Source organism: Phoca vitulina, unplaced genomic scaffold, assembly GCF_004348235.1.
Source record: "Phoca vitulina isolate PV1807 unplaced genomic scaffold, GSC_HSeal_1.0 scaffold83, whole genome shotgun sequence".
Lineage (NCBI taxonomy): Eukaryota > Metazoa > Chordata > Mammalia > Carnivora > Phocidae > Phoca > Phoca vitulina.
Window position 1 is genome coordinate 4,364,631 of NW_022589786.1, and position 13,514 is coordinate 4,378,144.

The following is a 13,514-nucleotide window of genomic DNA, read 5'->3' on the forward strand; positions in this document are numbered from 1 at the left end:
TTCCTTCCTTCCTTCCTTCCTTCCTTCCTTCCTTCCTTCCTTCCTTCTTTCCTTCCTTCCTTCCTTCTTTCCTTCCTTCCTTCCTTCCTTCCTTCCTTCCTTCCTTCCTTCCTCCCTCCCTCCCTCCCTTCCTCCTTCCCTCCCTTCCTTCTTCCTTCCCTCCCTCCCCTCCTCCCTCCCTCCCTCCCTCCTTCTCTCTTTCTTTTTATGGTAAGAACAGATAACATGAGATCTACCTCTTAACAAATGTTTAAGATTATAGCACAATATTGTTAACTATAAGCACAATGTCATACAGCAGATCTCTAGAATTTCATCTTGCATAACTGCATAACCCCCCCAGTTTTATTGAGATATAATTGACATATAATATTGTGTTGGTTTAAGGTGTACAACATAATGATTTGATGTACATATATATTGCAAAGTGATTGCCAAAATAAGTTTAGTTGACATCCATTACCTCCCATAGGCACATTTTTTTTTCTTGTAATGAGATGATTACCTATTTAATGCCATGACTCAGTAACACCTGAATAATTCTGCTTACCACCAGGGGTACAGGTCTTCCACTCAGGGAAGTATTGCTCTTTACTATTCTTATGCTGTTTATCACTCAGGTACGTATTTTATTATTTCAATGGGAGACAAATAGCTAGGCTTCATCACAAAACAGTCCATCTGATTCCCCCCACTCATGGAAGCCATTCTCCAGCTGACTAGTGAGGTGGTTTCCCAATTTGCCCATGTGATACAAACCCTAAGTTCTGTCAAAGAACACAGTTTCAATAGGTAGACTGCAGTTTAAAAATAGTTCTATTAGAAGTAGCCAAGGAAACTACCTAAGCATAATTAAAATTTATGTTATATTGCTGAGAGAAAAAATTGGGGCACAAAATTGTATATTCACTTCAATCTTACTATGGCAAAAAGATGCACCAAAAAGATAAGAGGGGCGCCTGGGTGGCTCAGTCGTTAAGCTTCTGCCTTCGGTTCAGGTCATGGTCCCAGGGTCCTGGGATCGAGCCCTGCATCGGGCTCCCTGCTCCGCGGGAAGCCTGCTTCTCCCTCTCCCACTCCCCCTGCTTGTGTTCCCTCTCTCACTGTGTCTCTCTCTGTCAAATAAATAAATAAAATATTTTTAAAAAAAGATGGAAATACACAAAATTATTTTGTCTGTGCAGAAAACTATGGCTGAGTGCTATTTTCTTCTTTATATATTCCTGCTTCTCTCATGTTTTAAAAAATGAGCATGTGTTATTTCTATAATCAGAAGAATAGTTTAAAACTAATCTTAACTTATCTGGAAAATAAAATTAATACCTCCATCAATGGGGTTGTCAATGAGATAAAATGAGATAGAAGACGTGAGTATGCTTCATAAATCACAAAAAGTAAGCAATTAATGGGTTAGAATTTGTATTATTGTTCTTCAGTGATGCAGATTTCTGTCGCATGGCGAAGTATGACAACTTCTGTTTCTTAAAAAAAAAAAATGCAAAAGCTCTGATTTCTGGAAAGCATATAAGCAATAAATGAACATTATACTCTGTGAGAGCAGAAAGCAAGTCACGTTCATTTTGTCCCTCCACAACATCTAGCTCTATGGAGTATTAACTTTATTAAAGATAATAATAATTATTTAATATCATTAATTATGAATTATCAAACATTAAAACTATCATTAATAATTAGTTGGATACTAGATATTGACATTTTAATTAACACTCATCAATGATAGCAATAAACCCTTGGCATTCATATAATATTTTACAGTTTATAACATGTATTAACATACATTTTCTCTTTTAATCTTTACAAAGACTTTCTGGCACAGGGAATATTGTTCCAGTTTTCGAGAGGGGAAAACCATATAACAGATATGAAATCATGATATGGCCTTAACAGAAAATGTTACTCCTAAATGTAATTCCTAAAACTGTGCCATACATCTTATAAGGTATCTATAGGTCCCTTCTATTGTAAAGGCACAAAGATACTACATGGACTTCATAAGCATCTTTTACAAATATGGTTGTTGGTGAATTTATATAATATGTATAGAAATTCTTCCATAACTTAAGTAGGCCCTTAGTTATTATTCTTACCATCTTCGGAAGTGTATTAAGTTAGGTTATTATAATCCCAGAGAATGCTCTAGAAATGGTATTTGCCAAAGCTTAGAGAACCTGGCATTTGATTTACTTGCAAATTCATGCCTCTGGTGCTTTTTCTTATTGTCAGAGACTCTTCCCTCATGCTCTGGACTCATGGCCAAGCCTCTCACCTTTGAGGAGGGAGTAGTGGACCTCAGCATTGGCTCCCCGGTCACCATCCATGGCTCGGACCTGGAGCAGCTCTGTGCCAGGGGCCGTGGTGTCAGGAACACTTGCTTCATAGTGGAGCTGGGTGAAGTGGGGTGGGTGGAGGTTTCCATCCTCTACGTAAATGGACACCCACACAAAGTTCCTCTTGATGGGCATCTCCTGGTCTCGGGCCTATGGGCCCAAGGGGATAATTCCATGAGCAGCAAATGGAATGGGAGGAGGCAGGGTTAAATTAAGGTCAATGAAATACAAGGCCAGTGAAAAACATACCTAATTGTAACTTTCTGTATTCATTTAAATTTTGCTCTCATTTATGCTCTCTTTTTTAAAAAATAAATTTATAAATTAGTGATTATTAGGCTTAGCTATTTTCATGGATAATCCCACTTTAGGAGAAAGGCAGAAATAAGCACAGAAACAGTATTTTCCAAATTAGGTCTCAGAGACTATTAGTTCCTCAAGATGTTAACATGTTACGCAGGGAAAAAAAATTCTATGTTCGACTAAATTTAGGGGGCACTAAATTAAATGAAGTTAAAGTTTTTTTTGCTGCACTACTTTGCAGAGCCTTTAATGTATATTTATATGCCCAGAGGATGATAAACTAGCACATAAAACCCTGCACCTTGAGTCAGGGAGGCTGGCTTTGATTCTGGTTCCATCATAAAGAACTGTATGATGGTGAGCAAGTCTCTGTCCCTCTGTGGGCCTCAGGTGTAAGATGAGAGAAGTGGGTCAGGTCAGGGCTGGGACACAGTGAGACACATGAGGCACACAGGGCATAGATTGAAGGAGGCTCCCTCTCAGGATCACAAAAGTGCGGGCACAGAACCCTGAAAGGGAGTCCTTCAACGTTAATGCCCCGCATGTCTCACTTCCTCACCCCAGTGCTTGCTCTAGGGGGGGATGGTCTTTGGTCCTTCCCAGCTTGACACGATGTCAGTCCCCATTGTGGTCATGCAGTCATGGAGTGGGGTGAAAACTTTTGGGGGGTATTTGGAGTGAACCCAGAGAAAGCTGGGGTTGTGGGAGATTCCTTGGCAGCTCTCCCCTCTTCTTTACTCTCAGGCATCCCTAATGGAAGGTGCCCCTGGCCGGCTGTAAAATGTCACATTTCATGTCATGGGTCATCATGAGCATCAGTACACCTGGCTTGTCAGGGGAAAGGGAACCTTCAGCATGCCTCTGTGCATGTCCACCCCCACACATCCACATACAAGTACATCTTTCCCTGATCTCTCAGCTTACTCACCATAACTGTCAGTGTGTGCTGGGAGGGGCCCAAGCCCAGGTCCAACCTCCCCACAGTTACCAAGACACCACTGCTTGGGTCCAGCTGGAAGAGGCTGGCACTTTCCGGGTCTTGGCTGCCATGTAGGGTATAGATTAGGCCCTTGCCCTTGTCTGGATCCGTGGCCTGGACTCGGAGGAGCTCCACCCCAGGCAGTGTATCCTGGGGAACTCTGACTTCATAATGAGCCTCCAGAAACTGGGGCCGATGGTGGTTAACATTGGCAATCATGAAGATGTAGACCTAGGGAGGAGAATGAGAGAGAAGGTAGACCGTAAGCTCTAGGGGGTCAGTGACCTTGTCACATGTCTGGTTCTTCACCATATCATCTGTGCCTAGCACAGTGCCTGGCACACAGCTGTTACTCAATAAATATTTGTTGAATGAATGATAGGATTTCAAAATCACAAGGCTTTGAAATAACATGCAGTCTAGTGGTTTTCAAAAGCAAAATTCTGATCCAAAGGGCCTTTTCTTCAAGTGAATTTTTTTGTGAAATTCCAAAAACATCTGAAACAGATAAAACTCTGGCTGAAACCATGGTAGAAATCCAGAGCCCCACTTACTGTCCTTTATCGTACCCCTGGTAGTCCCTATGGAACTCTATCTTTAATTGAAAACTGCTCATTTAGACAAAGCCCTTGATTACACAGAGATCCACACAGAGAAACAAGAATTGTCCCAAGAGCACAGAAGTAGAAAGTGTATCAGGTAAGACTGGAAGGCAAAACCTTGATTCCAAATTCAGTGCCCTCTGAGCTATACCACATCCATTGAAATTCTTCTGCAGCTTCATCCCAACCAAGGAGGCCTCCCATCCCCTCTCAGCTCAGGGGTCCCCGGGGCGGCCTCTAACCTGAGTGGCAATGGTGTGGGACCCATCGGTCACCTCCACGGTCAAGTTATAGCTCGACCTCCTCCTTGTGTCGAGAGGCTTGGCGATGACGATGCTGCCCGTGGTCTTCTCAATATCAAAGTCCATGTCCTTGTCACCACCTAGAGTGGGAGCAGGGGGTAAAGCACATGCACCCTCAGTGATGGGGGCGGTAGTACTGTCCTGGCATTCGGCCGGCAGATTGAGAGGAGGTGGTAGTAGATCCTGTCAAGTTATTGTCAAATTTTTTAGCATCTAAGTGATTATACAGAAAAAGATAGACTTATAAGGACTGAAGAGTACCAGAGGACGTCCAGTATTTGCCATAGAACGCGTTCTGCTGCCAGGACTGAAGCAGGCAGGAATGATGGAGCTCTACCTCATGGTTTATAGGACAGTCTGCAGAGTCTAAAGGTGCCTATATGCAGGAAAGAATGAAACTAACTCTGTTCAACATGAGGGAATTGATTTCATAAGCTATACAAATCTAAAATATAGAATCAATATGCAGCTATTTAAATGTCTACTAAATAGAAATCTGTTTAGTGGCATGGAAATATGTTCACGTTATATTATATTTTAAAAGGTTATAAAACAATACTTTAATATAATCCTAAGTGCACGTGTGTGTGTGTGTGTGTGTGCGTGAAGAAAAACAACTAAACGGAAAGACATCAACATTTTAGCAGTGGATTATCTTCTAACTGGTTGGAGTTTTTGGTGATTTTAATTTCTTCTCACATTCATTGGTGCTTCCTAAGGGATCTACAGAGTATACATGTTAATTTTGTATGAAAGAAAGAAAGCCAAACAGGAAGAACAGTGAATCAGAATTAAAAGTAGATCCAGGAGGTCAAAAAGCTTGGGACAGGTGTACAACCAATCTCTGAACCAGGCTGGGATTCTCTATAATAAGACTCCATGGTTCATGTGGTCCTGAAACTCTCAGAGATTCTCAACCTGGAATCCCTGGGTGGGTTTCAGAGAATCTATAAATCCTTATATTTGTATGCAAACGTGTGTGTGTGTGCACATGCAAATCTTTCTGGGAAGAGGGCCTGAGCATTCATTAGATTCTCAAACGATTCATCAGATTCCCAAAGGGATCTGTGATTCTCCTCTCCCCAGATATTTTAACAAAATCTTGGTTTAGAGACAGAAAGAAATTTCAGAGAAGACCATGAGAGCTTGGACCCAAGTTGTTTCCTATAAAGAGAATGGATCATGAGGATGCAACCTGGGATTAGAACATTAAGCATGGCCCCAGGGTACAGCAGTCCTCAGACTCCTGGTGAATGATGTCAGCTCTGCATGGATCTCACATTGAGGCAGGAGAGGAAACACAAAACTTGTGCTTTCTCCTGAGTCTCCCAGGCCCTTGGGGTAATTGAGGTTCTGTCCAACTCTGGTTAGGGGGGGCACCAGCAAGGCCATGGAGGCTCTCCTCTCATGAGATCATAGCTGGTGTGAAAGGCAAGTTTGGCAGAAGTGGTGCTTCTACTCACCCGCTCCCCCGGAGAATAAGGGAAGAGACAGTCACCACTCATAGCCAAAGGGGGGGTTCTGGGGAGCATGACCTGAATGAGAGCACTGAGAAGGACTGTTCTGTGAGGACCAGGGCTGGGCTATAAGGTTGGGAGGGGCTGGCCCTCCCAGGGCTCTCACCGGAGATGTTGAACCAGAAGAGACCGGGTCGGCCCTCCACACTGATGACGCCCACCATATGGTTCACGGGGTCTGTCTCCATGACTGTAAAGCTGTAGTGGGGCTCGTCAAAGGCCAGTGGTATGGAGGAGGACCGGGGCTGGGGGATCCACTCGATGTGTAGCCGGACACTGGCTGAGAGTGGTGGCTGCCCACTGTCTGTTGCTTTGATCTGAAAAGAAGCCAAACCTGAAATTGAGGCTTTGTCTGTAGGGTTGGGGCCAAGAAAAAGAAGACCCGGGTGGTCAGCCAAGAGACAGAGTGCCCTGTGACTGGTGGAGCTGGACTTTTAGCCATTCATCCATTCATTCAACACACTGTAAACAGGCACCATGCTAGTTGCTGCAGGCACCGTGGTGAACAAAACAAATAACCTGTGCTCAAGAACTCCATGTGTAGGGAAAAAATAGTCAGAGCCACCACTAACTGAAGCCTTACTGTGTGCTAGTTCCCAAGCTGGACTTGGCATACATGGGCCCTTCTTAACAACCATAAACATAAACTAAATAGAATTTATGGAACTCTCACTAGTATCTGGCCCTGCTCTAAGAGCAATATGTGCAATATCTAATTTAATTCTCATGACAACCCTGAGAGAGGTACCGTTATATCTCCCTTTGGCAGGAGGAAATGTATTCAGCTGCCAGGGATTATCTGCCTGGCCAGCAATGAGGCTGGGGTTGGATTCAGGCTGTCCGACACAAGAGTCCATGTCTTAACCACTTGTTATTTGGCTTCCTACAAGGAAAATGTTCTTATCCCCATTTTACAGATGATAAAACAAAGTCTCAAAGAGGTTCAGTGACTTGTCCAAAGTCACACAGGTGGAAGATGGCAGAACTAGGGCCGGAACGTAGGCTTACCTCCAAAGTCTATGCTACTCTCACCAAAATCCTTACCTCTAAGGATAGAGCAGATTTCCCAGGCAAGGACCTTATTGCCTTCAAAGAGAAAGGCCCAGAACTCTGATGCTTTGGCTGATGTCAGGGCTCCCATTTCTCTCGGAGAGAGCCAGGGAAGGTACCACCTCCACCATGCCTGATGACTGTCTCCCTTCTCCTGTATCCTCAAGTAAAATCCCTTAGCAGTTATGACACTCCCCTGTCCACAGCCTCCATCCCCTCCTCACCGTGAGGATGTTGTACTCTCCGGCTGTGAAGGTGCTGCTGGATGACACCACGCCTGTGACTGGGTCGATACCGAAGCTCCCCTCGTCACTTTCCTCGATACTGTAGGTGACCCTGCCGTTGAGACCCTCATCAGGGTCTGAAGCCACCAGCCTGTACACGGGCCCGGGGGTGGCCGGGCTCAGCCTCTCTGGAAGGCGGACATTGAAGAGCTTATGGGAGAACACAGGGGGGTTGTCATTGACATCTAAGATGTGTACCACCACCCTGGAGGTGGACTTTAAGGAGGGCTCCCCGTTGTCCAGCACAGTCACCTGGGGACAGAATAGAGGATGAATTGCCAAATGCAAAGCAGTGAGTATGCATCTCCATCCACTGTAACCCTACCACTACCCCTGCCTTCCACAGCCTGGAAATATTAGTCAGTCTGTTCTTTGGTACATGCTTGTGATTTTTATTATCATAACTTCACCTACTTGGAACCCAGCTCTCTGGTAACCTCGCCCACAGGAAAGCCAGCAAGAACAGAGAAAGAAACCAGAAAGAATTGGAAGAAAACAAAGCCACAGAGGCTCTAGAGAAAAGCTGGTGCTCTTTACTCAGGAGGCCCATGGGCCATTTTCTCGGAGACCATTTACTTTTTATTTGCTTGTAACTCTTATAAACTTTGTTCTCCTGCTTCCTTAAGCTACTGGAGGTTAGAAAAAAACAAATGAAAAGATGTTTATGAAGGAGTGGGTGGTACCTTTTGAGTCAGACATGTGGACCAATGCATGAAATGAAATCCAGAGGGAGAGAAAAGGCACTAAGACAATTTCAGAATTAGGGGCTATTACATGTAGGAGCAAATCGTCCCATGCATCAATAGCCCCAAGGGCATCCTACAAGATACGACATTTCCACTCTAAGTGGTTCTGAATTTTTAAAATATTTTGGTATTTAAAGAGAAATACCTCTACTGAACTAGGGAGAATGCCTCAGTCCCAGAAGGCCATTTAGCAGCTGATTACTAATAATACCTATTTCTGACAAAGGGAATGTGCAGACCTGGGAGGATAGAAGGCCAATTTATTTCAATTCTGCTGAAGAATGTGTGTCCCTCCCACCTGATTCTTTAAGACTAGAAGAGATGCCTGTTCATCAGTTATGAATCGCTCCAGAGGGGACATAACTAGATTCCTTCTGATTTATTCCCCTCTTATCTGATTTACCGACTCCTCTTGTTGGAATGGGCACCAGGGATGTTTATGTGATTTTAGAAACATCCTAGAACCCACAGATCTAGAGAACAAAGGTCTGGGTTTTCATCTGGCCCCAGCTACTGACCTAGTGCTTGACCTGGGGTGACTCTCTCTCTGGCTGTAAGGATGAACTGGAAACCAGACTCAGCAAGTACATAGCATGTGTGCACCACTCCCTCTTCCTGCACTCACTGCAGGCTTTACTAATCAATCAGCGCTTCCTGCCCAGCCCAGACATGGTTTCAGATTCCTTCCCTTTCCAGTGCTGGAAAGCCACGGAAGCCCCTGAGAGTCTTTGCCACCAACCACAGCAAGATTCAGCTTAAGAAACTCCTCCGCGCTAAGCCCAGCACCCTCCTCAGCCACAGTGCCTGGAGACACGCGTGTGGCCCCAAGGCCTGGCTCAGCTTCCGCTTGGAGTTCTTCAGGAGGTTTTTGAATCCAGTGAATGAGTTCACACCACTACTCACCTCCAGGATATGTTCGTCCTTGTTCTCTCTGTCCAGCTGCCGGGCTGTGGTTAGGAGACCTGGGGGAGAGGTGGAAGGAGGGAGACCTGAGCAAAGGGCTCCCAGGGCCACTTTCTTGGGAGTGAATTGGCAGATACATCCAAATCTGGATTTGGGGCAGAATTTTTCTGGTCTTTGGAGAACAAGGACATTAAGGGGGAATGGGACTCTGGAGAAGGAGAAGGGCAAGTGAAGAAGTGAAGAAGTGGGAGAGTAGCAGAGATCATGGGATCAGCAGAGGCTCCCACCTACGTCCCACTTTCACCATTAGGAGGGATGCTGTGCACAATGTACTGTGGGGGGAGGGGAGGCAGCTTGTGTCCTCTGGGCTCCTCTCAGCTTGCCTGTAAATTGAGGAAGGTGGATTTGGTTATCTGTAAGTCTAGTTTTAATTTTCTGAGGCACTACGGCTATAAACTGAGGGGGAAGTCAAGATGGAGGTTATGCGAGATGGGGCATCCAAGCCCACGGACGGAGCAGTCAGGGCTGGGTAGGGAAGGTCTCTTAAAGGAAAGCAGAGCAGATAGGGGTCAGTGGATCATCTGGAACTTTCAGTAAGTTTTTTTTTTTATCTTGTTTAGGCAATTAAATGATGCAGTAATGAAGTGTGGGGATGGGGGCTGTGAGGGGAGAGGGGAGGGGGTTCGGTGTTGGGGTGGAGTCTCCAATGCTGGAAATGGGAGCACGTGTGAGGAGTGGTCTCTGTTAGTTAAGTGTTCTTGCCTTTTTCAGTAGAACCAAGTCACCAGTACAGCCAAGTTCCCTCTGTCCTCTGAGCAGTCTCGGCCTTTTTCTTCCCTGACTGAGGGCAGGCATGAGGGGGAGCAGAGAAGGTTTCTGGAAAGCCCCACAGCCAGAGGCCCTTTCAGTCAGGGAAGAAAGACACATTCTGCTGGGACAGTGTGAATATTGTCCCAGGTGACCCCACCCAGCTCATCCCCAAGATGAGGGGCCTGACAAGGAAGAACCCAGGATCCAGGGGGCCCAGGAAGAGTGTAGGGACAAGAGGGCCTCAGCTGGTAAACCATCGCTTTGGCTGCGTGCTGGCTTTCCTCCTGGCACCTTCTCTGTCTCCATCCCCTCTTGTCTCTTTCCCTCCTGTCTCTCTCTCTCTCTGTTTCTCCCTCACCATCTTCCTTCTCTCTCATCCTCCTCCCCCTCTCTGCTGCTCTCCCTTCCCCCTGTTTACCTCTCTGAATCTCACAATTCTTTCTCTGTCTCTCTGATTTTTCTTCTTCCTTTCCTTTCTCTCACCTCCATATACCCTGACCTTCTAAGAGCCAGTGTCCCTATAATTGCTGCCTGTGGCTTCTGGGTCTTTGCCTGGGTTGTCAGCCTCATTCCCCTCTCTGAGGTCAGTGTCCAGATTCCCAGGAAGCACCGTGCAGAATGGGGACGTGGCAGAGCCACCCCACAGGGCTGTGTGAGGGCCCACTGAGTGTCCTTCCTGGCATGAGGTGGGCCCTCATAATTTCTCCTCTCCAAACAAATGTTTCCCATCACCCATCTCAGGCCCATCTTTGACTTTTCCTCATCCAGTGATTTTCCAACCGCTGTCGATTCCACTTCTAATGGATTCCAGATCCTTCTACGCCATTCACCCTGACCCACCACAGTCTAGGTCTTAACCCAACCACCTGCCCAGCTCCCTTTCTATCAGGATCCTAACAGCCAACACTCATGGAGATCCTGCATGTCCAGATGTTCTTCCAAGCTTTTCATCTCTCTCTCTCTCTCTCAATCAACTCATCTAATCTTCACAACCACGTGGGAGGGGGCCATTATCATCTGCACTTCACTGGTGGGAAAACTCAGGCATAGAGCAGCTGAGTAACTGTCCCAAGATCCTATAGTGAATAAGTGGGGGGAATGGGATCTGCCTTTAGACAACTGACCTACTAGCTGGCTCCTCCTCCCTGCTGGCTATTGCTCCTGTGGCCCTCCCTGCCCACGTGCCCTTGCAGACTGCTGCCTGTCAGTCCTCCTCACCCTTCAGCTCAGCATGACCACCCCTGCTCCATGCAGCCATTGCTACCCCACCACGCTGAGCAGCTCCCTCTCTCCTCTGAGCAGTCGTGGCCCTGCATCTACACGTATATTATAACAGGCTCCTTCGCACTGGCTCATTCAGTTTTTTACGTTCAGATCTTCATGCTTGTGATGGGTCGAATTCCTCCAGGCCTAAAACTGTGTTTCATTATCTTCACATCTCAACATAGCACATATTTTAAATGCTTCATAAGGGCAGACACCTTTAAACATCTGCTGAACAAATGAATGAAACTCTGACTTCCCTAGAGATTGTAGATGCGGCAGAGATTCATTCATTCATTTCCTTCTTATTTATTGAGGTCCTACTGTGTGCCAGACACTAAAGATACTATAGAGGGCAAAAACAGTCAAGGTTCCACCCAAAGAACAAACAATCCAATCAAGAAATGGGCAGAAGACATGAACAGACATTTTTCCAAAGAAGACATCCAAATGGCCAACAGACACATGAAAAAGTGCTCAACATCGCTCGGCATCAGGGAAATCCAAACCAAAACCTCAATGAGATACCACCTCACGCCAGTCAGAATGGCTAAAATTAACAAGTCAGGAAACAACAGATGTTGGTGAGGATGCGGAGAAACGGGAACCCTCCTACACTGTTGGTGGGAATGCAAGCTGGTACAGCCACTCTGGAAAACAGTATGGAGGCTCCTCAAAAAGTTGAAAATAGAGCTACCCTATGACCCAGCAATTGCACTACCGGGTATTTACCCCAAAGATACAAATGTAGTGATCCGAAGGGGCACCCCAATGTTTATAGCAGCAATGTCCACAATAGCCAAACTATGGAAAGAGCCTAGATGTCCATCAATAGATGAATGGATAAAGAATATGTGGTATATATATAAATGGAATATTGTGCAGCCATCAAAAAAATGAAATCTTGCCATTTGCAACAATGTGGATGGAACTAGAGGGTATTATGTGAAGCAAAATAAGTCAATCAGAGAAAGACAATTATCATATGATCTCACTGATATGAGGAATTTGAGAAACAAGACAGAGGATCATAGGGGAAGGGAGGGAAAAATGAAACAAGACTAAACCAGAGAGGGAGATAAACCATAAGAGACTCTTAATCTCAGGAAACAAACTGAGGGTTGCTGGAGTGGAGGGGGGTGGGAGGGATAGGGTGGCTGGGTGATGGACACTGGGGAGGGTATGTGCTATGGTGAGTGCTATGAATTGTGTAAGACTGATGAATCATAGACCTGTTCTCCTGAAACAAATAATGCATTATGTGTTAATAAAAATTTTTAAAACAACAACAACAAAAAATAGTCAAGGTTCCTTTTCTAGGAAGCCTTTGAAGTTTAGTGGAGGACAGGGATAATTAATGGAATAATCACACGAATGAATATAATATTCTATGTGATAAGTGTTTAAAAAAAAAAGGAGTGGATGGTGCTAGGAGATGTATTGTAGTATCAGGAAAAACTCCTCTCAAGAAAGAACAGCTGGGCTAGGATCTGAAAGAAGAGCAGGAGTTAGACAAAAGGAGAGGAGAAGAAACTTCTGAAAGAAAGTACAGCGTGTGCAAAGGCCATGTACCAGGACAGGGCATGGACTGAAACAGGCCACATGGCTGAAACCAGAGAGTGGCAGGGTGAGAAAGGGAGGATGAAGCCCGAAAGGTCAGCTCGGGCCATGTCAGACCCAAGTGTGTGAGACATGATAGGATCTGACTTTATCTTAAGGATGTGGGGAAACCATCCGAGGTATCCAAGCAAGGAAGTGGGACAATATGATGGTGGTAAGAAAGGTGGGCTGGGGGCTCCATTGCTGACTTATTATTTTTATTTATTTATTTTTTTTGTCCTTAAAGATTTTATCTACCTGACACAGAGAGACACAGCGAGAGAGGGAACACAAGCAGGGGGAGCGGGAGAGGGAGAAGCAGGCTTCCTGCCGAGCAGGGAGCCCGACGCGGGGCTCGATCCCAGTACCTGGGATCGTGACCCGAGCCGAAGGCAGATGCCCAACGACTGAGCCACCCAAGCGCCCCTTATTATTTTATTTTTAAATGTTCATGCTGATTAAAATTTCTTCTCCTCCACTGCCGGAAGACTAAGAACATCTCTGTTTTGTGGGGCATTTTGCCAGACCCTGTGTCAGGGAACTGTTGACAGTAAACAGAATAGGGATTTGGAAGATGCTGAGAAGCCAGTGCCTTAGGTGAGAAATCTCTTCTTTCTTCTGAAAGGGGAAGGACAGGATGAGCCCAGGTAGAGAGCCAGCTTAGGCCTATTTTCCAGGGTGAAAGGGTCCTTCTAAAAGGACTAATCCATTCCCTAAGGTCAAAAGTTAACAGGAAAGACTCCAAAAAAATGTCCCTGTGTAAAGATACTCGTGTCCTCCACCCACTGTCTGTCCCAGGACTTCCAGG

The 13,514-nt window shown here is 45.6% G+C and overlaps 2 protein-coding genes across 2 annotated transcripts in view; one reads left to right on the forward strand and one right to left on the reverse strand.

Annotated features, from left to right (window-relative positions):
- Positions 1 to 13,514, forward strand: part of SLC36A1 (solute carrier family 36 member 1) — a 253,508-nt gene that overhangs the window by 94,493 nt on the left and 145,501 nt on the right. The window lies entirely within an intron of this gene.
- The window catches only part of FAT2 (FAT atypical cadherin 2), a 69,129-nt gene that overhangs the window by 46,431 nt on the left and 9,184 nt on the right, over positions 1 to 13,514 (reverse strand). The window contains exons 3-8 of the mRNA XM_032395256.1: positions 9,035 to 9,093; positions 7,326 to 7,637; positions 6,158 to 6,368; positions 4,475 to 4,614; positions 3,580 to 3,861; positions 2,288 to 2,498 (exon numbers count right to left, since the gene is read on the reverse strand). Coding sequence (XP_032251147.1) covers positions 2,288 to 2,498; positions 3,580 to 3,861; positions 4,475 to 4,614; positions 6,158 to 6,368; positions 7,326 to 7,637; positions 9,035 to 9,093 — 1,215 coding nt within the window. The remainder of the gene's footprint in view (positions 1 to 2,287; positions 2,499 to 3,579; positions 3,862 to 4,474; positions 4,615 to 6,157; positions 6,369 to 7,325; positions 7,638 to 9,034; positions 9,094 to 13,514) is intronic.